Below are 23,788 nucleotides of genomic sequence, written 5' to 3'. Positions count from 1 at the left end.
ATAAGTGTCATGGAAGCATGCAAAGAAAGGTGAGGGAAGGTGGCAATCTCCTGCATAGGAATGTGACCTGTGGCTCAATATGATCTCATTACAATAAAATTAGCCTTGCAGATAAGTGCCCATCATGCACTGACCCAGTGATGCTTCTTCTTTTTTAAATTTTATGTATTTATATAATTTTGGCTGTGCTGGGTCTCTGTTGAGACCCTCTAGTTGTGGCAGGCTTCTCACTGTGGCGGCTTCTCTTGCTATGCTCTAGGGTGCGTGGGCTTCAGTAATTGTGGTGCGTGGCTTGTGGCATGTGCGACCGTCCCAGACCAGAGATCTAACCCATGTATTCTTCACCACTGAGCCACCAAGGAAGCCCAACACTCCTATAAAGACAAAAATCCCTCCTCCCTTTGGGAAGATGGAATTGGGATGAAAATCAGGGAAGACGACAGTGTGATCCCCGAACTCCTCCTTCTCCAGTGAAATATCCCGTCCCTTCATTTGTATGCCCCTCAAAACTGGCTTGTCACAGAAACCCAGGACAGCAGCTCCTCACCTGTCTGCCTGCTTTCTGTCTGAGAGCACATTCTGGCTTAAATAAATTCTCACTTTACAGTCTTAATCTCCCTGCTACATCTCTGAATTCTTTCTCAAGATGAAGCAAAAACCTTCAATTCACTGAGAACAAGGGTGTTGTGTCCGTTGACTATACACAGGTTCGAGGGAAGTTTTGGGGTGATGGACATGTGCTAAAACTAGATTGTGGTGATTGTTGCACAACTTTATAAATTTACTTTTAAAAGTACTGAATAGTATACTTAATGAAAAACAAAAATAGATGAAGGGGTGCCAGGTTTGAACTATTTTGGGGATAATAATTTAACACCAGTGACATTTGGAACCTAATAGAAAATATTGGCATGACAAAAGAACTTGTAAAATCTCTTCCCTTTTCCAAATAGCCAAATTTGTCCTTACTATATTCTCATCTTGACTATGCCTTTATCAATGGTAAAGTTTAAAACGGTCATATATTTGAAAGGCACGAAATAAAATGAAACTGAATTACCACTGCTTATCACTAAAGAGCGTGAAAACAGAAGTGGGCCTTGTGTTTGGTTTTTATGTTAATATGCTGCTACCTAGTGATCATTTATAAAACAGCAGGACTTGATTTGTTTTGTTTCCTTGGGTTTGTTGAGCTGCATCTGTATAACACAAATATTTGAATGCTTGGCTATGTATAGATTAAATGTCTGAATGAATCACTGAATAATTTATGCTTCCTAAAAATACTGTGGTGGCAAGAACTGGGATAGGAGTCCCTCCAAAGTGACTTCCAGTTTCTGATCTGTCTGATGTCAGCTTTGTGACTCTGAGCCAGGACAAGATTAATCTTTTGGTTCCAAAGTTCAAGTACTGGGACTCTGTAAGCAAGTGGCTCTCTAAACTTTGGTGTTCCATTCTTTAAAATGGGGATAAAGGAATACCTGCCCCCAGGGTAGCTGTGTGAATTAAAACCACTTATAAGTGCTGTCTATAAAAGCTCTTATCTCAGGGCTTTCCTGGTGGTTCAATGGTTAAGAATTCATCTTGCAATGCAGGGGACACAGGTTCTGCCCTTGCTCTCAGAAGGCCCCTCATGCAACTAAACCCACGTGTCACAGCTACTGAGCCTATCTATGCTTTAGAGCTCAGGAACCACAGCTACTGAGCCTGTGCTCCATAACAAGAGAAGCCACTGCCAAGGGAAGCCTGCGCACTGCAACTCGAGAGCAACCCCTGATCGCTGCAACTAGAGAAAGCCCACATGAAGCAACAAAGACCAGCACAGCCAAAAATAAGTAAATTTTTTTTTTTTTAAAGCACTTACCTCAAAATACACTGCAGGAGTAGGCTACAGTGATGCTTCCCAATAGTAAATATGCCTCATAGGGACAAAACATCCTTTACCTACTCTTTAAAATTAGTTATCCCTCCCACCCCACTCCAAAGCAATGAGCAAAAACCCAGAGGGATATAAAATTGAAATAAACTTAGATTATCTGCTAATTGGAGAGGCATATTTGGACAACTTAATGTTTAAAACAGTGAAAAGGAAAAAAAGAGGAATGAGTTGTTCTATTCTTTCCTGACTACAAAGAAGATGGAGAGAACAGTGAGCAGGCCTGGTCATTCCAAGTTTTTACTTTAACCACTCCTAATTATTGTCTATAACTTCAGTTTGCTTTTCTGCCCTCTGGCGCTGCATGGGCTACATTCTGCACCTACTTCTTTTAACTCTATGCTAATTACATCCTATATCTGGTGCTCCCCTTTACAGCACTCTCTTGGAGACCATCCCTTGTAGTTTTTCTCTTTTTGCATTATATCAATAGAAAGAAGGCCACAGTACAATACACAGAAGACAATGGACCCAATCACCGGGCTACCTGACGCCAGCCTGTGGCCATTTTTTTGAAACAATGCAAGAGGAAAAATAAAAGATCCTTACAGCTTTGAACAGCTTTGTTCATCACCAACCTCTGATTGCGAGCCTTCATCCATATAATCCCCCAGATTCCTCATGGAGGGGGCGCTTGAGTTTCCTTTGTCTCCCCTCCATATGCTGAGGATTAAAGCTACCTTTCTATTTCCTCCAAAGTCTCTCTCCATACTTTTTATTTAGCTTTGGTGGGCAGAGAAAGCCAAGATTTTGGGAGGCATCAGTTGCATAGAACATGAATTTTACAAATAACTTAAAACATAGAATTGCTGATTATTTCCATCACTCACTCAATGGACATGAGTTAGAGCAAACTCCAGGTGATAGTAAAGGACAGGGAAGTCTGGCGTGCTGCAGTTCATGGGGTCACAAAGAGTCGTACATGACTTAGTGACTGAAAAACCAGAGAGTGACAAGAAAGTCAAGGGGTGACTTCCAGCTGATACCCTCACCGCCAGTGTCTTATAGATGCCTTTCATGTTTAATGGGACTTCCCTGGTGGCTAGGACGGTAAAGCGTCTGCCTGCAATGCGGGAGACCCGGGGTTCAATCCCTGGGTCGGGAAGATCTCCTGGGGAAGGGAATGGCAACCCACTCCAGTATTCTTGCCTGGAAAATCCCACAGACAGTGGAACCTGGTAGGCTACAGTCCATGGGGTTGCAAAGAGTCGGACATGACTGAGCAACTTCACTTTTCATGGTTAATATATGCCACCCAGCACAATGCTGACCAGATAATATACAACTGCTTTATTTCCCAAGAATTAAAATGTGTGTTTGTACCACTCTGGATTTTATTCCATAAGTCAGAGAACCAGTCTGCTTAAGGATTAATACCATCTAAAACTAAAGAGTCCTTAGGATGCTGAAACATTTTGGTGATCGAGCCAAGATTTTATTTTCCCTGCAGATGTTTTGGTATTGCCTATACACTGTTTTTAACAGCTTTACTGAAGAATAGACACCATAGAATTCACTTATTTAAAGTGTATCCCTGAGTCTTAGGAAATGTATACAATTGTGCAGCTATTACCACAACCAAGTTTTAGAACAATTCCGTCACATACTTTATGTCTGGCCACCTCCATGCACAAAGAATTTATTGGCTTATTAACCTGTGGATTTAAACCACTGAGCTTTAGGACCTAGCCTAGGCGTTCATTTTGAATACATCAAGTTTTAAGGCAAAACAAACTCAAAGTCTCAACTTTACTAAAAATTTGTGTCCAAAGGGCTCTCCAAGAGTTTATAGGCTAGTTAAGGATATAAACAATATACACATACTAATGTATATATTTTGAAAAGTGCACATTGTATAATTCTCTGTGTTAGTCAGTGGTGTCCGACTGCACCCCCATGGACTGTGACCAAATTTATGGGAGAAATAATCCCCCATTCTGTGATTTGGCTGTGCATCCTTTCATGGGGTTTGACCTGAGACACTAGCTTGAATACTTGACAGAGGAAGAAGTCCCTCCTCAATGGGACACTTAAGAGGCCCTGATTTTGTCTTGTTTGAAAAAGGCATTTTTAAAGAAATAATTATCATGCCCCTTGTCCTGCAAATCCAATATTCAAGCTCTAATTCTCCTAATATAGCATTTATTGAATACATGAATAGAACTTTCTCAATGCGAGAATTGCAATCTGGGTATAATGAAACTGTCACTATTTGTTTTTTTACTCCTTTCCCATTTCTACATTTATCTATAGGTGTTTCAGAAGGGATAATTATGTATAAACTTACTCTACTTTGCTTCCAGACACATCTTTAGTCCTAAGAGTTTACTGGGATCTCTACTTATCATGGCATTCAAGTGCTATCACATTGTTATTTAAGTGTTCAGTGTGTGCTAGATCAGTCTCCTCCAAATACTGAGCAAGTTCTTTGTGGTTAGAATAGTCGTCTTAAACTTTATATGTGAATAAATGGATTGTATATTTCCTAAGCACCTAGTTCACATTGGGTATACAAAAAGCTATTTATTAAGAACTTGTTTAATTCTTAATAAACAAGAATTGTTTGTTCTCAGGTTTGTCTCCCCTCCTCTGGCTCCCTATGACATTTACATTCACCACATAGCTCAGATTTCCTAGAATTTGCAGATTTTCCTGTCCTACTGTCTCTGTAAATACAGTTACACACGCCACACCATATGTCTGTACATATGGTCCTCAATAGTTGTAAGATTAAGCCGTCTCTCTTGCCGTGTCTGATTGCTATTCCTCCCTTTTTGTTGACTAGGAGATCTGATTACGATTTCAAATAGTCCCCTTTCTTTTAATTACATCCTCGATTTTTAATATTACAAACGCATACTAATAGAAAAAGTCTGACAATACAAAATAGACAGTATAAAACTCCCTTTCACCAAAGGCCATCTATTCCTCCTGTTGTTTCCACTTCGACATTTCTAACTCAGGTCTCCTACACTGAGTGCCTAGAGAACGTACAGCACACAGGAGGCAGTTTTCTGAGCACCGTCGGCCAACTGCCCACTCACTAATTCTCTGACCTGGGGGGGACTCACTCAAACTTTTGAGTCTCGGGGTCCTTAAAATGTTGCGCATCCCACCAGGTTGTCAAGACAGACGTGTATGGTAAGGACTGTGTTGTGGGGTTCTAGAGAAGTCTTTAGGCCCGCTCTACAACAGACTGGTCAGTTCACCGCTTAGCTATAAAGGACGCCCCAACGGCCCTCACTCGCACCCCGCTTCGCCTCCACATGCAAATCCAGTGCCTCTTCCTGAGGCGGCGGCTTCTCTGGGATTCCCCTCCCTAGAGATGGAGCGCGGAGGCGGAGCGCCCACCAGCGCTAGGCCCCGGCAGGCATCCAGAAGACCGCGAAGCTCTAGGCGCTCTCGGCCTCGGGGAGAAGAGAGTCTTTTTTGTAGAGCTCCTCTAAGCAGTCTGTAATGCCTGCTTCCTCTAGGGATGCCTCTAGGTCTTAAACGCGTGCACGGTAGAGTCGACCAGTTCCTTCCTCGCAAAGCTTCCCTCCTCCGGAAAGCCCCGCCAGCCTCCAAAACTCACTCCAGCTTCAGCCACGCCCCACGGGCCAAAGACCAGGTTTCCCCCCCGCCCCGCTCCATTTTTTATTTCGGCGCGCCGCGAATCTCAGGGCGGCCGTGATTGGTTGGAGGTGAGCACATTTCCCGTCTGACTGGCTGATAGTCGTCAGGGTGGGTGTGGCTAAAGCCGCGGCGGTGAATTATGGGGGATTAAGAGTGGAGGAGGTGGGTGACGTTTGTTTCTTGAATGAGGAGGGCGGAGAAAAAGGCGGAAGCAGGCGTTGGGAGAGGCGGTGGCTTCTGAGAAGAGGAGAGCTGGAGCGAGATGGAAGTAGTTAGGTGTCCGGAGCATGGTAGGAGGTCAGGGCCTAAGGGTCCTAGGGGTCTGCCAGCCTAGCTTGGTGTAATCGTTGTCGACCTTCTCTCCTTAGGGACTTTATGTCTTCTGAAGACCGGCGTCCGAGAGGGCCCGAATAAAGGAAAGAGCTTCTACGTGTGCCGGGCGGACACATGCAACTTTGTGCGGACCACCGAGTAGGTCTCCGAGCTAGGCACAATTCCCTGGGACTGCGCGTGGCCACTCAGGAGGAGTCGCCAGCTCCCCGCTGCCCAAAAGGGCTAGGAGAGCTGGGACTCCTGGTCTTCAGAGCCAGGGCCCTTTAAGTAGTTGGTAATCCCCGGCATGTTAGGGACATGCTCCGCTATTGCTTGCTTGCTATGTGACCCATGGCTGTTCACTTTCCCTCTCTGGGCCGCCAAGGCGCTCGCTTATAATCTGGAGGATTGGCTACATCTGGATCCTTCTGGGCTTTTTCAGTTCTGGGTTCACTGGCCTGGCCTTGACCGTCCCTTTTCCTGCTGGGACATTACTCCCATCCCGTTTATAGTTGAGAACGTGCAGACATAGCAGAAAATAATTGGCTCCAGCTTTACACCTAGTCTTAGGCCGAATTGGTTTCCAAATGTTTGAGGTTAAAACACCCTGGTAGTCAGATTAACGGGACCCTTTAAAAACAGGATTCTCTGCATTTAAGTGGTGAGTTTGATACTCGACAAAAACAAATTAGGGATTAAAGCTGAAAAGACATAAGTAATCTGATTCAGCAGTCTAGTTTTTACAAAATTAAAAACTGAGACCGAGAAATAATAAGCATCTTCTTTGAAGTGAGAAAATACTGTTCTCATAAGTATTGTTAATATTTCATAGTATCTGGTGTCCACAGTTTCTATGTGAAATTTTAGACTATCACAGAATTATGCATTTTTTCCTGCTTTCTACTGAACTTGGTTTAGAAAAGGCATTTTCTACATGTGTAAGACACTTTGGATATCAATAGAAAATAAAGTATTTTTTTTTCAACACATATATTAGCTTCTCATGTTTTTCCGACATGATTTAGATGATTTGTGTTTTTGTTACACTTTGAAACTTAAGTGGAAGATTTTTACCTTTTTTCAGATTTAGAAAATAAATTTTTTAGAGGAAGTATTTTCTTAGCCTTCTAATAAGTTGTTTTTTCATTTGAAAGAAATTACTGGGATCCATTTAAATTAAATACAAAATGACTTTACTTAAATTAGTGTTAAATCTTGAGATAGAAGGGACCAAACAAATTTCTCAAGCTATAAACATAAGTATGTCAGGGTTTACTGTTTAATTTCTAATATGTATATGGAGCTTCTTAGGTTCATTACTTAGCTCAAGTTTCATGAGACATGAAAGCACATTCGGATTTGTAGAAATTAAATATTAATGGCAGCATAAGATTCGGTTTTAAATGAAAAGGAAAATGCCCTTATGTAAAGTACCATTTATAAGAACATATTGCTATACAAACTAGTATAATAATATTTGACTCAAGAGATGGTTATTTGATAATTTGACCCATTTATAATATGTCTGGTAACCAGATTATAAGCAAAAAGAAGGAAAATGCCACAGGTCATATGAGAGTACTTTAGATTTTCACTCTCAAATATTATACATTAATTCTTTCCTACTAAGAAGTTGGAAGGGAGGAGTTAAACTTAGGCCAATCAAGCATGAAGTGAATTAGTAGAGTGTGTTGCCAGAGTCCTCATGTTGATAGTGACAGCTAACAGGTTATTAGAGGGAAAAGGATGATAGGAGAACCTGGGAAAAAGTCACAGCTTGGAGGAATCACGGCATAGTGGTACATAGCACAATATCATTTTAAACTTGAGTCCTCAGGAAAAAGATAGGTATGTTTATTGTCATGCTTTATTTGGGGGCATGAGAAAAGATGAAAAGATGGGCCCTTTCCCCAGAGGAATGCATATGGACAAGAAAGTGTGTGGGATTTACAAACCCAGTAGAGATTATACATGGGCCCTTATGTTTAAAACACATATTTTAGATTTCATTTTAGGATATTGACCTCTATTCTTTGCCTCCTAAAACACAAATTTCCTTTTTTTTTTTTTTTCCTTCTAGCACTCCTGTTTCTCACTGTTTATGGCATGAGGACTTTGTGGTAGAGCTTCAGGGTCTGTCTCTATCACAGAGCAAGAAAGAATATAGGTAAGTGTCCAAAAGGAACAGCTAAGTGTATTTGTTTTTGTTTTTCTTTGCCTGGAAGGGTTATGGTCAGGTGTTTTCCTAGGATTGACTAGTCTTTAAAAGTCAGTAAGAAACAAATGGTGTTTATGTATTGAATATCTTCTGGACTGTCACTTCCTAACTTCTGAGCTACTTGTTGATGTGAGAAATCTGACCTCTGGTTAATTTCTGGATAAACTGCTTCACCTCCCTCCCTCTCCAGCTTTCAAGTAGCCAATAACGTCAGCTCACCAGCAGTCATTAATTTGCACTTGCTTGTCAACTTTCTCATTCTGGTAGTAGAATGAAAGTGAAAGTTAGTTGCTCAGTCATGTCCAACTCTTTGCGACCCCATGGACTGTAGCCCACCAGGCTCCTCTGTCCATGGGATTCTCCAGGCAGGAATACTGGAGTGGGTTGCCATTCCCTTCTCCAGGGGATTTTCAATTTCCAGGGTCTCAAACATTCCAGGCAGAATCTTTACCATATGAGCCACGAGGTCGTGTGTAAAAATGTCTAATGTATGTTAAGCACTCAGTAAGTGCTAGTTGCCTTTTCTATGGGCACTCAGAAGAAGGGCAGGGAAGTCTATATAGGTGGCAGATGATATTTGTCATGAGTATTGAAAAGGAAGTAGGAATTCCCTAGGGGCAAAAAAGAGATCGTATATAACAGACCAGTATCCTGCATTAGTATATGGAGGCATGAAGTAATTGCAAACATTTGGTTCAATGGTTTTTTGTTTGTTGTTTAGTCACTAAGTCATGTCCAACTCTTTTGCGACCCCGTGGACTGTTGCCCGCCAGGCTCCTCTGTCCATGGAATTTCCCAGGCAAGAATACTGGAGTGGGTTGCCATTTCCTTCTCCAGCAGATCTTCTCAACCCAGGGATCAAACCCACGTCCCTGGCATTGGCAAGCTAATTGTTTACCACTGAGCCACCAGGGAAACTCTGTTCAGTGGTCATTTAGCATATATTTAAGCAAAGATTCAGAAGATAATACTGGCCAGAAAGGCAGGGGCCAGATGTAGTAGTCTTCGTATGACATTTATATGTAATGGTCTTTATATGACAGTTTGAAATTTATATATTCTAGATTGATTCCTCCCCCCAAATATAGGCACTCAAGTACCATCTTCACAATTTTACATAACTGAAAACTGCCTGTACTACTCTATTTCTTTACTGAGTTATGCATGCAATAAGATGCACAGTTCTTCAGTGTTCAACTAGTTGACTTTTGTTTATTTTCTGATTGAGTTTTAAGAAAGGTATTAAATAAATACCTATCCTTAAAACCTATCCTTAAAACCAAGATTCCAGTCAAAATATAGAATATTTATTTCCATTACCCCATTAAGTGCCATTGGGTCCCATCTAGGTAATCCGTCCACCTATCGTAGTTAATCACTGTTTTGATTCATACTGCATGTATTCTTTTGTATCTGGCTTCTTTTATGTAACAGTGTCTGTAGAGATTCATCCATGTAGTTGTATCTGTCAGTAATTCATTCTTTATCATTGCCCAGAACACCATTTTGAATACCATTTATGAAAGCCATTTTGTTTCATGTAGTTTTTTGCTATTTCTGTATATCTTCTTTGATGAAGTATCTGTTTAAAATTTTGCCCATTTTTTTAATTGAAATTTTTATTGAGATAATTATAGATTCACAGGCAGCTTAAGAAATAGTACAAGGAGATCCTCTGCAGACTTGCACATTACCTAATGGCATGTATACATTATACGTTTAGTTCTGTGCAACTTTATCATGTGTGCATGCATGCGTGCTTTGTTGCTCCATCGTTTCTGACACTGTAACCTGCCAAGTTCCTCTGTCTGTGGGGTTCTCCAGGCAAGAATACTGGAGTGGGTTGCCATTCACTTCTCCAGGGATCTTCCCAATCCAGGGATTGAGCCTAGATCTCCTGCATTGCAGGCGGATTCTTTACCAACTGAGCCACCTTTTGTGTATTTACTACAACAGTCAAGATATTGAGCAGTTCCTTTACTGGAGAATCTTTACTGGAGAAAGTTGTTGCCCTGTTGTAACTATACCCACCTTCCTCTTATTTCCCTCTGTATACTCCTGGCAACCATGAACCTGATCTCTAGTTCTCAAATGCTGTCACTTCAAAATGTTACATACATGGAATCATACAGTGTAACTTTGGGGGATTTTTTCTATCTTCAAAATTGTGTTGTCTTTTGTTATTGAGTTGGAAGAATTCCTTATGTATTCTCTGCACAGGTCCTTTGGCAGATATATATATTGTGTATTTTTTCCCCCAGTCTGTGACTTTGGTTTTCTTGACTGTCTTTTGAAGAGTAGAAACTTTTCATTTTATGAAATCCAATCTATCGTTTTTTTATGATTTGTGCTTTTCGTCTTCTGTGAGGAATCTTTGCCTACCTCAAGATCATAAAGTTCTCTAATGGTTTCTTTTAGAAGTTTTATAGTTGTTTTCTTTATTTTTTTTTTTAATGACTTTTTTGTTTAGTCTACGCCTTTTGTTGTTGTTCAGTTGCTCAGGCTTGTCCAATTCTGCAAGCCCATGGACTGCAGCACGCCAGGCTTTTCTGTCTTTCACTATCTCTCTGTGCCCTACCTCAAATTAATTTGACATACCTTATGAGATAGAAGTTCATTTATTTTTTCATGTCGTATTGAATGAATGCTATTCAATTGTTTCAGCACCATTTTTTTAATGTTTCCCGTGGAAACACTTGGCACCTTTGTGAAAAATTGGTTGACCACCATGTGTGGATCTATTTCTGGACTTGCTAGTCTCTTCCATTGATCTTTTCGCCTATCCTGACATGATCAAATAAGATCCTGTGAGTCTTCCAACTTTCCTCTTCAAGATTTGCTATTCTGGGTCCTTTACATTTCCATATAAAATGTAGAATCACCTTTTACAGTTTCCTCAGAAAACTCAGTTGGAATTCTGTTGAATCTGTATAGATCAGTGTAGGGAGAACTGATATTAATTTTGATCTTCCAGTCCATGAGCATGGTATATTTACTTATGACATTTAAAATTTCTTTTAGCATTGTCGAATAGTTGATTATAGAGTGCTATATACCCTTTTGGTTAAATTTAGTCCTCAGTGTTTACGTTTCTTGACACTCTTATGAATGGAATTTTTAACAATCATTTATTTACTTATTTTTGGCTGTGCTGGGTCTTTGTTGCTTTGCACAGGCTTTCTCTAGTTTTGGTGAGTGAGGGCCACTCTTGGTTGCAGCGTGGGGGCTTCTCATTGCTGTGGCTTCACTTGTTGCGGAGCACAGGCTCTAGGCTCTCAGGCTTCAGTAGTTGCAGCTTGTGGGTTCTCGAGCACCGGCCCGTAGTTGTGGCTCACCAGCTTAGTCGCACATGGGCACATGTGCGATCTTCCTGGACCAGGGATCCAAGCTGTGTCCCCTGCATTGGCAGGCAGATTCTTACCCACTGCGCCACCAGAGAAGTCTTTAAAAGTGGAATTTTTAAAAATTTCACTTTTCTATTGTTTCCTGCTAGTATAGCGGGGTCAGTAAGCCTTTAGTGCCTGAAGTTAGAACAATCTCCTTTACATACTACTGGGGGCCCTGGATCATACAGAAATACTGTTCTATGTGGTAGGAAGATGCTGAAGAATTTTTTATTCAATTTGCATCAAAAGAAGAACTATGGAAGTTAGATTAGGAGGTGATGGCAGTGGAGGCAAGGAGCCCACTGAACTATGTGGGGCTCTAGAATGCCTCCTACCTGGCACGTTCATGACCTCTTCATTGAATCTTCTGTGACAGGTTTCAATATCCCTGTTTTATAGACAGATGAGGAAACATTTAGAGAGGTTAGAAAAGGAATTTGAGGTCCCAGCATTATAGTGTGGCCTGGCTGGCATGGGAGCCTTGTTGTTGTTGTTATTTAGGTGCTAAGTTGTGTCTGATTCTTTTGTGACCCCATGGAATGTAGCCCACCAGGCTTCCCTGTCTATGAGGATTCCCAGGCGAGAACACTGGAGTGGGTTTCTAGTTCCTTCTCCAGGGGACCTTCCCAACCCAGGGATTGAACCTATGTCTCCTGCATTGACAGGCAGATTCTTTTTGCCACTGAGCCACCAGGGAAGCCCCTGGGATTTGAGCCTAGATCTAACCAACTCCAGGCACACCCACTTTCTCTAAGTGAAAGGTGAATTTAGACTGAAGCCCTGGCGGTAGAGTTGGGTGTGCTTAGACTGGTGGATCAAACGGTAAAGAATCTGCCTGCAGTGCAGGAGTCCTGGGTTTGATCCCTGGATTAGGAAGATCTGGAGAGGAGAATGGCTACCCACTCCAGTATTCTTGCCTGGAGAATTCCATGGTCAGAGGAGTCTGGCAGGCTCCAGTCCATGGGGTGGAGAAGAGTCAGACAGGACTCAGTGACTAACACACACACACAGACTGGAGAGCACTTGCTGAAAGAGAATTGATACAACGTGTTTCCTGGTGGTTAAGCATGTTCTTTTCCTCCATTTACTCAGCTGGGATAGCAGTCACGGTAGCACTGGATTCCCCGGGCTACGAGGGTCAGTGCAGTCGTGTGTGTGATCACTTCGTTTGGTGTTTAGCACGTGGTCAGTGCTCAGGAAATGGTTTCCTGGGTGGGTGAGTTTACCATTAAGCAAAACAAGGAAGGAAAGTTGACATCAGTAGAGGATCACTAACACATACAGCTTTGGACTCATTGTGTCTTATGTACCCCTGAAGCAGGCTGGACAAGTGAGTGGGCAGCTCCAAAGAGGTCTAGGCTGAGGACGGAATCTTGAGAACTTGTCTCTGTTACTCTTCACATGAGGTAGAGGAGGCTGAGGTGCTCATTATTTTAAAAATAGAAAAAGAATGCTTGAATGTATTTCTTTTAGCTCAAGTGCAGAACACTTTTTAAGAGGTGCTTACTAGAGCTTTGAAAAGATTGTTTTAGCACAAATAAAATGCAGTTCTACAGCACACAACAAATTAACAACAAAGCAAAAAAAAAAAAAAAACCCAGCAAAAAACCCTGTATATTAGGGTATACACCTATCAGGTATACCCTGATAGGTGGTATAGGCTGAAAATTTAAAAAAGAAATAGGTAAAGTATCTATGGATGATGACTTCCTTAGTAGACAGTAAAGCATTTAGCCAGAATACCTGCACTCTGGAGAAAGACATCATGTAGCACAAGCTTTTCTTCCCCCAAATTGGGTTTTCTTTTCAAGAACTTAAAGGACTTTGTATCCTTGAATTAGTACTGTTATGTTTAATGCTTAACCTAGCTAGGAGACAGGTGTAGCAGACTAGTGGAGGGGAGGTGTAAACCGAAGTTAACACTAAGGTGCCCATTTTTCTTACCTTGGCACGAAGCTGCTTTTTTGTGTAGTTCTCTAACTAAACACCAGATGGTGCCACTCACCAGCATTTGACTGGCCCTTCAGCCATGACCCTGTTGTTGGGCATTAAGGAAAACTATGATTGTTGCTCAGTAAAACCAGAGAGAAGAACTCCTGCCTTGACGTGAACGATGTGGCACTTGTTGATATACAGATGTTGGATATGGTTGTCAAGCTCCTGAGTTCCTCTTCTCTCCTCTCTTCCCTCTCTCTCTCTTAGCTTTTATTCTCAAGGATCAAAATAGATGGTAATTTTCTTCATCTGTAGATTGGTAAAACAGGTTTTAGTTCTTTAAATAACTGGTTGTACTGGGATGTTCAAAATACTTTTATGTTTTTACTTTTTTTTAAAGTTTTTTTTTTTTTTTTTTAATTTGGCTTCCATGGGTCTTCATTTCTGTGCGCGGGCTTTCTCTAGTTGCGGAGAGCAGGGCCTGCTCTTCGTTGCAGTGTGCGGGCTTCTCATTGCGGTGACTTCTCACGTTGTAGAGCAAAGGCTCTTGGCCTGTGGGCTTCAGTAGTTGTAGCAAATAGGCTCAGGAGTTGTGCCTCACCTGCTTGGTTGCACCAAGGCATGTGGAATTTTCCCAGACCAGGGATCAAACCCATGTCCCCTGCATTGGTAGGCAGATTCCTATCCACTGTACCACCGGACAGGTCCCCCAAAATGCTTCATTTTTAATAGCACACGAATCTGCACACATCTAGGACACCCCTTTTGTGGTAGGTTGATTACTGGGTAAAATTGGCATGCAGAGTATCTAACCCAATGATGATTACCTAGGCTGATGACAGAGAGGCACTGGGACATGAGCCAGACCCATGCAGAAGGACCTCGGGCTCCAGCCACCCATAAAGAATCCCACTCAACAAAGCCAGTGCTTTGACTAGGTACTGTGGAGTATCATGCACTGTGCTGTACCACAGAAGTGATCCTTGTCTGGAAACGTTATCATGTGTGTGCGCTCACTCAGTCAGTGGTGTCTGACTATTTGCGGCCCCAGGGACTGTAGCCCCCCACATTCTCTGTCCGTGGGATTTTCCAGGCAGGAGTACTGGAGTGGGTTGCCCTTTCCTTCTCCAGGGGATCTTCCTGACCCAGGGATTGAACCAGCATCTCTTGCATCTCCTGCCTTGGCAGGCCCACTGGAACACCTGGGAAGCCCATGGAGAGGATATTAGCTTTTTATAATGTGTACAGCAATTCCTTTCCCCAGGTTGCCTTTTTTCTTGTAATTTTGCCTATGGTATTTTTACTATATGGACATTTAATACTTCTGTGTAGTCAAATTACTAAATCCTTTATCTCTCAGCTGCAGGATTTTGTCATTCCCTTTTTACTTTAGAGTTGCCAAAATATTCATCTCTGTTTTTTTCCCTAGAACATTTACAGTTTTATTCTATACATTTTTGTTCCATCTTGAATTTTTGTGTAAAAGGTGAGGTAGAAATCCAGCTTTATGTTTTTCCACTGCTGCATGTGGAGAAGTGAACCCATATTTCTAAGGGCCCTAAGACACAATTGGGATAAGAGTTAGACACAGGAAGGTTGGTGAGCAGTCTGATCTGCTTGTTAGAGTGCTAAATTGTATGTGTTCAAATGCCAGATGTTTCTCTGGCTGTAAAACCAACAGTAGGAGATTAAGGCTGGTGAAGGTTACTGAGCAAGTGGAGGAATTGAGACTTGAACTTGGCCTTGAATGATCCCTAGCTGATTTTTTCATTTTTCTTGTTCATAACCTATGCCTTGGAAAATAATTAATGAATATACTGTAGAAATTATGCTCTTTTTCATAGTGAACTCATTGTTTGCTTTCTCTATGACAATGTATTTCCTCCGCTTTCTCTGTTGATTTACAATTTAATAAACATAACAAACTTTTATCCTAAAAACAGAGAAGCTCATCTAGATTGTTTTTAATAAAAACATAAGCAGAAAGATTTTTTGCAGTGTGCCTAGCACATAGCTGATGCTCAGTGTGTGTTGTTTACTTCCTTCTTTCTCCAAATCTTGCCCTTCTTCTGAAAGTCTATGAAGTTTGGGCTTTAAAATACATGCTACTTATAAAACATTCTTTCAGTTAAGGTTTCAGGTACTTGATACACTTTCAACAGCAAGAATTTGTTCTTGACTTGTTTTCATAAGTAGTAGTACTCCCTAATAGTAGCCTTTCTTTGAGTTTTTTGCAATCAAGGCATTTCAGAAATTTTCAGAACTATATGTTCAGAACTAAATTTTCTTATTGCAGTAAGAAAAAATTAAAGAGACCAACACATGTTTTTTATGGTGAACTTGAATGAGAAAATTATGAGTTTGTGTGATAGGAGCTGGTCCTTCCTTCTTTTTTAAAAATAATTTTATTTATTTTTTTTGGTTGCATTGGATCCTGTGTTGTCTGCATGGGCTTTCTCTAGTTGTGGAGTGTGGGGGCTACTCTGGAGGCAGTGTGTGGGCTTCTCATTGTGGGGTCTTCCTTTGTTGTGGAGCACAGACTCTATGCACGGGTTTTAGTAGTTTCGGCATGCAGGCTCAGTAGTTGGGGCGCATGGCCCTAATTGCTCCCTGGCACGTGGAACCTTCCCGGACCAGGGATCAAACCCATGTCCCCACATTGGCAGGTGGATTCCTATCATCTGTACCACTAGGAAAGTCCCTGTCTTCTTTTTCACTCTTATGGAATACTTGTCCCTTTGGAGCTTGTTATCTTTGCTTTTACATCCAAGTGAAGTGGTGGCATCGAGGGGTTGTGATCTGCTCAGGATTCATTTTGAGTTAGGACTCAGACTGTTGTGATTTGTGTTGTATTTGTTGTTTAGTCGCTAGGTTGTATTTGATTCTGCGACCCCAATTCTGCTACAAAATGGATTGTAGCCCCTCAGGCTCCTCTGTCCCTAGGATTTCTCAGGCAAGAATACTGGAGTGAGATGCCATTTCCTTCTCCAGGAAATCTTCCCAATGCAGGGATCGAACCCATGTCTCCTGCATTGGCAATCCGATTCTTTGCCGCTGAGCCACCAGTAAAGCCCTTGTGTTATGTATCACAGTACTAATTTAAGAAGTTAGAAAAAGGACAAGAAATTAAACAGAAAGAAAACAGGAAGAATGAATTAATGCAGATAAAATTGAACTTAAGGAGGTAGAAAGGAAAAAAGTGAGCTAATAAATAAAATCTAGAAGCTGATTGATGAAGAAAAACAGAGAAGGCTCTAATATACAGCATGAAATACAGAGAGTTGCCCAATGGATATATTAAAACACATGTGAAATGACATATGCAAAAGGTTATTCATTGTGATATTGCTTTTAATAGTAAAGGATTGGAAATAACCAGAGGGGTCTGGTTAAATAAATAATGAAACATCCTTATAGTGGAAAACTGCTGCTGTGTAAAAACCTGTGCAATTGTAGAAAATATGTACACATAAGGAAGTCCTTTATGTATATGTTTTTATAGAAAAATCTCCAAGACATATTGTTCAGTTAAAAAAAAAAAGCAAGCAAGGTATTTGGTAGTATGTATACTGTGCTACCTGGGCTTCCCTGGTAGCTCAACTGGTAAAGAATCCACTTGCAATGCAGGAGATTCTGGTTTGATTCCTGGGTCTGGAAGATCCCCTGGAGAAGGGATCGGCTACCCACTCAAGTATTCTTGGACTCCCCTGGTGGCTCAGACAGTAAAGAATCCACCCTCAATGTGGGAGACCTGGGTTCGATCCCCGAGTTGGGAAGATCCTCTGGAGGAGGGCATGGCAACCCACTCCAGTATTCTTGCCTGGAGAATCCCCAAGGACAGAGGAGCCTGGCAGGCTACAGCCTATGGGGTTGCAAAGAGTCGGACACAGCTGAGCGACTAAGCACAGCACAGCATACTACGCTACCCACTTGAGTAGATAAGGAAGAAATAAAGAAAATACATTGACCTGAATATTCATTAAAACCATCTCTGGAAAGGCAAACAAAAAACAAAGAGAAATGGTTACTTGGGAGGGATGTGAACTGAACAGATGGAGAGGAGGTACTTTTCACTGTCATTTTATACTTTTTGATTGAGCATTTTACCTATTTAAACAATTAAGTGGAATACATAATTTCAAAGGCTCTTATTTAACTGATTAAATGTTTTTGAGGAGTCATTTGGGGTAAGGAAGAATTCAGTTGGTTCTGTTTAATTCAACAATACTTAACTATTATGTACAAACAGCAAGGCTTAGGAATAAAGAGATATTTATCACCTTCTAGTTGCTGACAGGCAGATATAAGCTTAACACAACTATATATGACAAAAATACAGAAGCAGTACAATGTGTGAATAGGGCAGAGAGTGTGCAAAGGCGGCATGTCTTGAACTGGGTGTGGAGGGACCTGTAGGATTGACAGCTAGTGATGGGGTAATGGTGGGCAAATAGGGATAAGGAGGACATTCTTTGGATGGAGAGTGGTACCCGTGCAAAGTCCAGTAGGATGGGGAATGTGTGGCTTAGTTTGAGCACGGGACAGCATAGCCATTTTTGCATAGCTGGAATATAGGTAGTGTTTGTGTGAGCAGGGACTGCCTTGCCCTGGGATATAGGCCTGTAGTCAGTCTTTTTTTTTTAATAAAAGATTGGAAACATATACGAAAGTAGACAGGATACTGCATGTGAGCTTCAACAGTCACACTCATGGCGAATCTTGTTGCATCTATATCCTTGCACCCTACCCACCAGCTCCTCCATGTTTGGAGACAGATCCCACATAATGTCGTTTCTTCTGTAAATATTTCAGTGTGTAGCTGTAAAAAATATGGACTTTTTTTTTTTAACCAATTGGAGTACAGATTTCCAGAAGATTCATAAATATTATAAATAGTTTATTTTTGGTAGTTTTTGCTCATTTGCTTAAGTCAGGATTCTAATAAGGTCTACAGATTGCAGTTAATTGATATTTTTTTTTAAGTCTCTTAAATAGGTCCCCCCAGTCTTTTTCTTCTGCCTTGTGATTTACTTGTTGAAGGAATCAAGTTGTTTGTTTTATAGCATTTCCCACTGTTAAGAGTTTGCAGATTATATCCCCTGGTCTAGTTCTATGTGTTCATCTGTTTGCATTTCCTGTAAATTGCTAATTGGATCCAGGGGTTTGACCAGATTCAGATTCGTTTTTGTCTTAGTTTTCTTTTCTTGACCATGCCACTATAAGTTTTGTGGGGTCTTAGTTTCCAGACCAGGGATGGAGCCCAGGCCCCTTGCAGAGGAAGCACACAGTCTTAACCACTGGATGATGGGGGAAGTCTTTGCTTTGATTTGGCTTGGTTTTTTGTTTTTTGCTTTTTTCACTCTATAGGAAGCATTGTGGCTTCCCATTAGGGACACACCAGGCCCCCTGCAGAGGAAGCACACTGTCTTAACCACTGGATGACCGGGGAAGTCTTTGCTTCGATTTGGCTTGGTTTTCTGTTTTTTTTTTTTGCTTTTTCACTCTACAGGAAGCACTGCAGCTTCCCATTAGGGACACATCATGTCTGGTTACCTCCTTTTTTCTGATTTTAGCGTCCCCTGTGGATCGGTGTCCCCATGTCAATCATTCTGTAGAGTTAAATGAATAAATCTATGAGTACCCTCTGGTTACTATGACATCTGTATTCTTTCACTTCTCAGGTCTTGTAAATATCCTTTGAGGTAAAGAATTTTTAAATGTAGTACATGTAAGAGTAATTGGTTTCAAGTGACCTTTCAAAGCTGTTATCAAATAATTATAGAAGGGTTTCTTGAATTAAAAACAAGTTCATCTTTTATTCTAATGGATTTTCACAAACTTGATTATTTGTGTTTCATACTTTATCAGGTTGTTCTTCCGATGTGTTAAAAGTAAAGCAGAGGGGAAGCAGTGGTGTGGAAATATCCCATGGCAGGTAGGAGTTTCAGATCTGACTATGTAAAGATGTTTAACCTGTGGGATCACCTGAAAAGACCCTAAAGTCCATTATAAACTGATTGGTCTTCATTGTACTTTCTCTGAAAGACAGTTCTTTTCTTTCAGCAAGGTAGACCCTGTTGGGACTCTTAATTCAAAGAACTATTTGGATCTTTTTTTTTTTTTAACTTTTTAATTTTATATTGGAGTGTGGCCAGTTAGCAAACAATGCTGTGATAGTTTCAGGTAAACAGTGAAGGGACTCAGTCACACATAAACATCTCTCCATTCTGTAGTTAATAATAGTAGTGTTAGTCACTCAGTTGTGTCCGACTCTTTTCGACCCCATGGACTATAACCTGTCAGGCTCCTCTGTCTGTGGAATTTTCCAAGCAAGAATACTGGAGTGGGTAGCCATTCCCTTCTCCAGGGGATCTTCCCCACCCAGGGATTGAACCCAGGTCTCCTGCATCGCAGGCAGATTCTTTACCATCTGAACCACCAGGGAAGCCCATTTTATGGTTAGCATTCTCCTATTTAGGGAAAAAATTTAAATTTACTTGACTAACCTCAGGAATTTTTTTTTTTTAATATTTATTTATTTGGCTACTCTTATTTTAGTTGTAGCATGCAGGATCTTTAGTTGTAACATGTGGGATCTAGTTCATTGACCAGGGATCTAACCCAGAACCCCTGCATTGGGAACATGAAGTCTTAGCCACCGGACCGCCAGGGAAGTCCCAGCATGTTTTTATAGACTGTTATCTACTTGATGTTTGTATGAACTGAGTGTAATTCATAAGCTTCCAGAGTGTGAGAACTAGGAGAGACCCTGCAGATGTCTACTACATGAGGAACTAGACTGAGGGAGGTCTTGAGATTTGTAGATGGATAGCTTGGACGTAAGGTTCTAGATTTGCACTGTGAAACCATCCTAAAGCCAAAATCAGAGCTGTTTAGGTTTGGGGAAAAGTTCATCTTAAGAGAGTTGTTTTCATGAAAAATATACATTGTGGCTATTGCTATTATTAAAACAGTTTGACCTGGACACTGCTTTTCTTTGAGGCCTGTAGAAGCAGTGATCACGGACAGAGAAGGAACCAAGCGTTGAAAGTACTTTTAAGAAACAAATACTTTGTGAGTTTGGCAGTCCTTTCTAGAGCAAGAAATGATCCCAGGAACGTTTAGAAAAACTGGACTACTTTTACTGTGTTTCCATTTCCTCTGAAGAAAGGCATTCTAGGTGTGAAGGTTGCATTCATATTTTATGTTAAGATTAGATTATTTCCTTTGTCTTTTAGGATCCTAATTCTAAAGAACATTCTGGAACCAGTAAGTCTCAGCATGCCTCTGAGCCATCTCACTATCCTTCCAGCCAGCAGAGAAACCCGTTCAAGGTACTTGATAAGAATCAAGAACCATCCGTCTGGAAACAGTTCATCAAAGGTGAAGATGAGGAAAAGACAGCTGATAAGAAGCAAAGAGAAAAGGGAGACCCACTCCTGGATCAGAAGAAGGAACAGAAGCTGGAATCTAAGTGCTGGATGGAGAAAGAGCTCTCATTTGGCTTGGGAGTAAAGAAAAAAGAATCTGCAGTTCAAGACAAGCAGCAAAGGGAGAAGACAGAGTTTCAGTGCGAAGCAAAGGAGATAGAAGGGATGCACAAAAGAAACCTTTTTGAGATGAAATTCAAACAGGTCCATGGAAATGTGCTCAGAGAACCATCTGCATTTCAGGTGAAGTCAGATAGTGAGAGTCATTCTGTCCAAAAAGAGTCAGAACCTCCGACAGAAAAGGAAACTAAGCCTTTGCCTCGAATTGTTCACAGTCAACACTCAGTAAGCCAGCCCCTGAAAGGGAAGCACCTCAACAAGGAGCACCCTAAGAGCGGGGAGGCTGGAGAAACAAAGACAGGGAACGACCCAAGCACACAGACCCTCCAGAAGAGTCTGCCCCAGGGCCATTTTCAGGCTCAGTCGGAGACCCGGGACATGCCTGCTCCAGAGGAACCCACTGCTCAGCCTGCACCGCTGGCTACAGGGCGTCCCGCAGGAGGGAGGCGAGACGCTGACACAAGCAGTGCTGACAGTGAGGAAGAGGACGTTGTTTTTGTTTCGTCTAAGCCAGGGAGCCCCTTACTCTTTGACTTGCCTCCAGACACACAGGAGAAGAAGAACCTTAAACTCCCTGGTCAGAGTGAGCAAAGGAAAGTTTCTTCTGCCCCGAGTGTCTCCAAGAAGGGAGAACCTTCAGACCCAACAGCCCAACGTGTGTTCCTCACATCACAACTGAAACAAAAGAAGGTAGCTACTACCTGTATTTGTTTATAAGGTCAGAGCATTGCTTGCTGTGGGCAGGCAAGGTACGCCACAAACAAGTGAAATATATTAATGTAAGGAAGGTCTCACAGGTGGATGTTTAGTTTCTGCCTTTTGCTGTGTTTATATGTTCAGGATTGGTAAATCAGCTGGGTTTAGAAAGAAGAAATGTTCTGGTTTTCACACATGTAGCTAAAAGACTAAAGTCACAGCTTTAGCTTTCTAGGCTATTTTAATCTGAAACTGCCTTCTGACACCTCGAGAGAAGCGAGGGACCCATTTTATAGGATCTGTTTTCCAGAGCACACTGGCATCGGTGAACATCCAGGCTCTTCCAGACAAGGGTCAGAAGTTGTTCAAGCAAATCCAGGAGCTGGAGGAAGCGCTCAGTGCCCTGGCCCTCTCCCCAGAGCAAGGTAGAAGGGCTTCTGCCCCTGAACCCGGGGTTTGCATGAACTTCCCAAGACATTCAAGAGCCATTTCGATAAAGAACGGGTTGGGGGACTTCCTTGGCTGTCCAGTGGTTAGGACTTCAGCTTCCAATGCAGGGGGTGCAGGTTCAGTCCCTGATCAGGGAGCTGAGATCCCAGATGCCACGTGGCCCTGCCCCCCAAAAAAACCCAAAACATAAAAAGAGGAGCAATGTAACAAATTCAATAAAGTCTTAAAACATATTTTTTTTTTTTAAATCTGAGGAACAGTTCCTGACATTGAAAGAATAGGTTGATGCATTCACCTGCCCATCTTGTTGACTGTTTCTGAGCTTCCTTTTAAGTTGCATCTGTGATTGATAAAAATTTCCTCCTATTTCCGGTGGACTCGAGTCTTTTCCCATTGTTTAAGAAGCAGTTTAAATGCTGTGCTCTCTAGGAAGCCCTCCCCTGCTCATGGCAATCCCACTCTCTCTTGACCTCACCTCGCTCATAGAATTCCTTCACTTTTCTGAAGTGTAATCTGTTCTTCCCTGTGTTTGTAGCAGACGCTAAGGAGAAGAGTAACACTCAGGAACCTCAGCAGAGTCACTTCACCAAAGAGACCACTGACCCTCCCCACTTGCTGCCTCCCAAGCCCCTGCAGGGTCAGGATCCCTGGCCTCTGGGTTCTCGAGGACTGAAGGCTGACCACCAGGAAGCTGCTGGAGGGCCTGGTCAGTGCTGTAGAGGTGAGATCTGAGGGCCTGGCCCCGGGGGGAATAGCTACACCTACAAGTTAAGTACTGCCTCATAGATGCCTTTGTGCCCATGAGGAGGGAGAAGACATTCTGTGTTGCCTGTGTGTTGAAGCGGGTGGTGCTCAGCTGAGTTTTTACACAGTGTAATTTAGATCTTCTCGCGAGCAGAGACTGTGTCTGCCCTGTTCACTGACCTTGTTCATGGCCCTTAATCAGCCAGCTTGGTGGCCGGCATATGGGAGTCATCTACTACATGTTTGTGAGTGAAAACTCAAACTCACATCATGAAGAGGAAGGCAAACCAGTGGAGATGTTTGTAGTCCTGTGTGTGTGTATGTGTGTGTGTGCTGAGGCAGAGCAGGGGAGTATGTGACCATGACCAATAGACCCACAGAGCGCAGTAGCACCCTATTTAAATGAGCGTTTCCATCCTGAACTCTACAGACAACAGTGAATTCTGAAGCAGCTGCAGGAGAAGGATCCCTGGAAGAGCCTCAACTATGTAATATGATCATATGGTTTCCTGAGCAGGACACAGGAACTTGGGTGGGCTGACAGCAATGAGAAAAGCAAAAGCCAGTTTTCTCGTGAGAACTGCTCAGGATGTGGAAAGGAAAAGGAGAGAAAAAAGAAAACAGGAGGGAGGGGAGAGAAGTTGAAAAGCAGTAGTCAGAAGAGGGTAAGGGATAGACAGGATGCCATGTGACACAAGGATCCCTCTAAAAGGGCACAGAGAAAATGTACTTACATAGGTGAACTAGATAAGCAGCAAGAATCTACTGTATAGCACCGGGGTATCTTATAATAACCTATCATGGAAAAGAATACATAAAAAAAATACATATAACTGAGTCACTTTGCTGTGCACTTAAAACTAACACAGTGTTGTGAATTAACTACTTCCATTGAAACAAAGAAAAAAACATATTTAGTCCAGTGGCAGAGCTTAGCTATGCTCCA

The 23,788-nt window shown here is 41.9% G+C and overlaps 1 protein-coding gene across 6 annotated transcripts in view; it reads left to right on the top strand.

The window, feature by feature from the left end:
- The first annotated feature begins 5,742 nt into the window (after positions 1-5,742).
- The window catches only part of TTF2 (transcription termination factor 2), a 52,804-nt gene continuing 34,758 nt past the window's right edge, over positions 5,743-23,788 (top strand). For 4 of the 6 annotated variants that reach the window (XR_009689042.1, XR_009689041.1, XM_061121060.1 and 1 more), the window contains exons 1-7: positions 5,788-5,841; positions 5,920-6,022; positions 7,944-8,030; positions 19,271-19,337; positions 20,641-21,642; positions 21,959-22,073; positions 22,634-22,819. Coding sequence is in view for 4 of the 6 variants with exons in the window: in XM_061121060.1 (XP_060977043.1) it covers positions 5,814-5,841; positions 5,920-6,022; positions 7,944-8,030; positions 19,271-19,337; positions 20,641-21,642; positions 21,959-22,073; positions 22,634-22,819 (1,588 nt within the window). In the remaining 2 variants the exon portion in view is untranslated. Of the gene's footprint in view, positions 5,842-5,919; positions 6,023-7,943; positions 8,031-19,270; positions 19,338-20,640; positions 21,643-21,958; positions 22,074-22,633; positions 22,820-23,788 lie in introns of all 6 variants that reach the window. The other 2 variants (XM_061121056.1, XM_061121057.1) reach the window with 2 other exon arrangements.

This window comes from Dama dama, chromosome 20 (genome assembly GCF_033118175.1).
Source record: "Dama dama isolate Ldn47 chromosome 20, ASM3311817v1, whole genome shotgun sequence".
NCBI lineage: Eukaryota > Metazoa > Chordata > Mammalia > Artiodactyla > Cervidae > Dama > Dama dama.
Note: the sequence above shows the minus strand (reverse complement) of the source record. Positions and strands in the feature narration are given on the sequence as shown.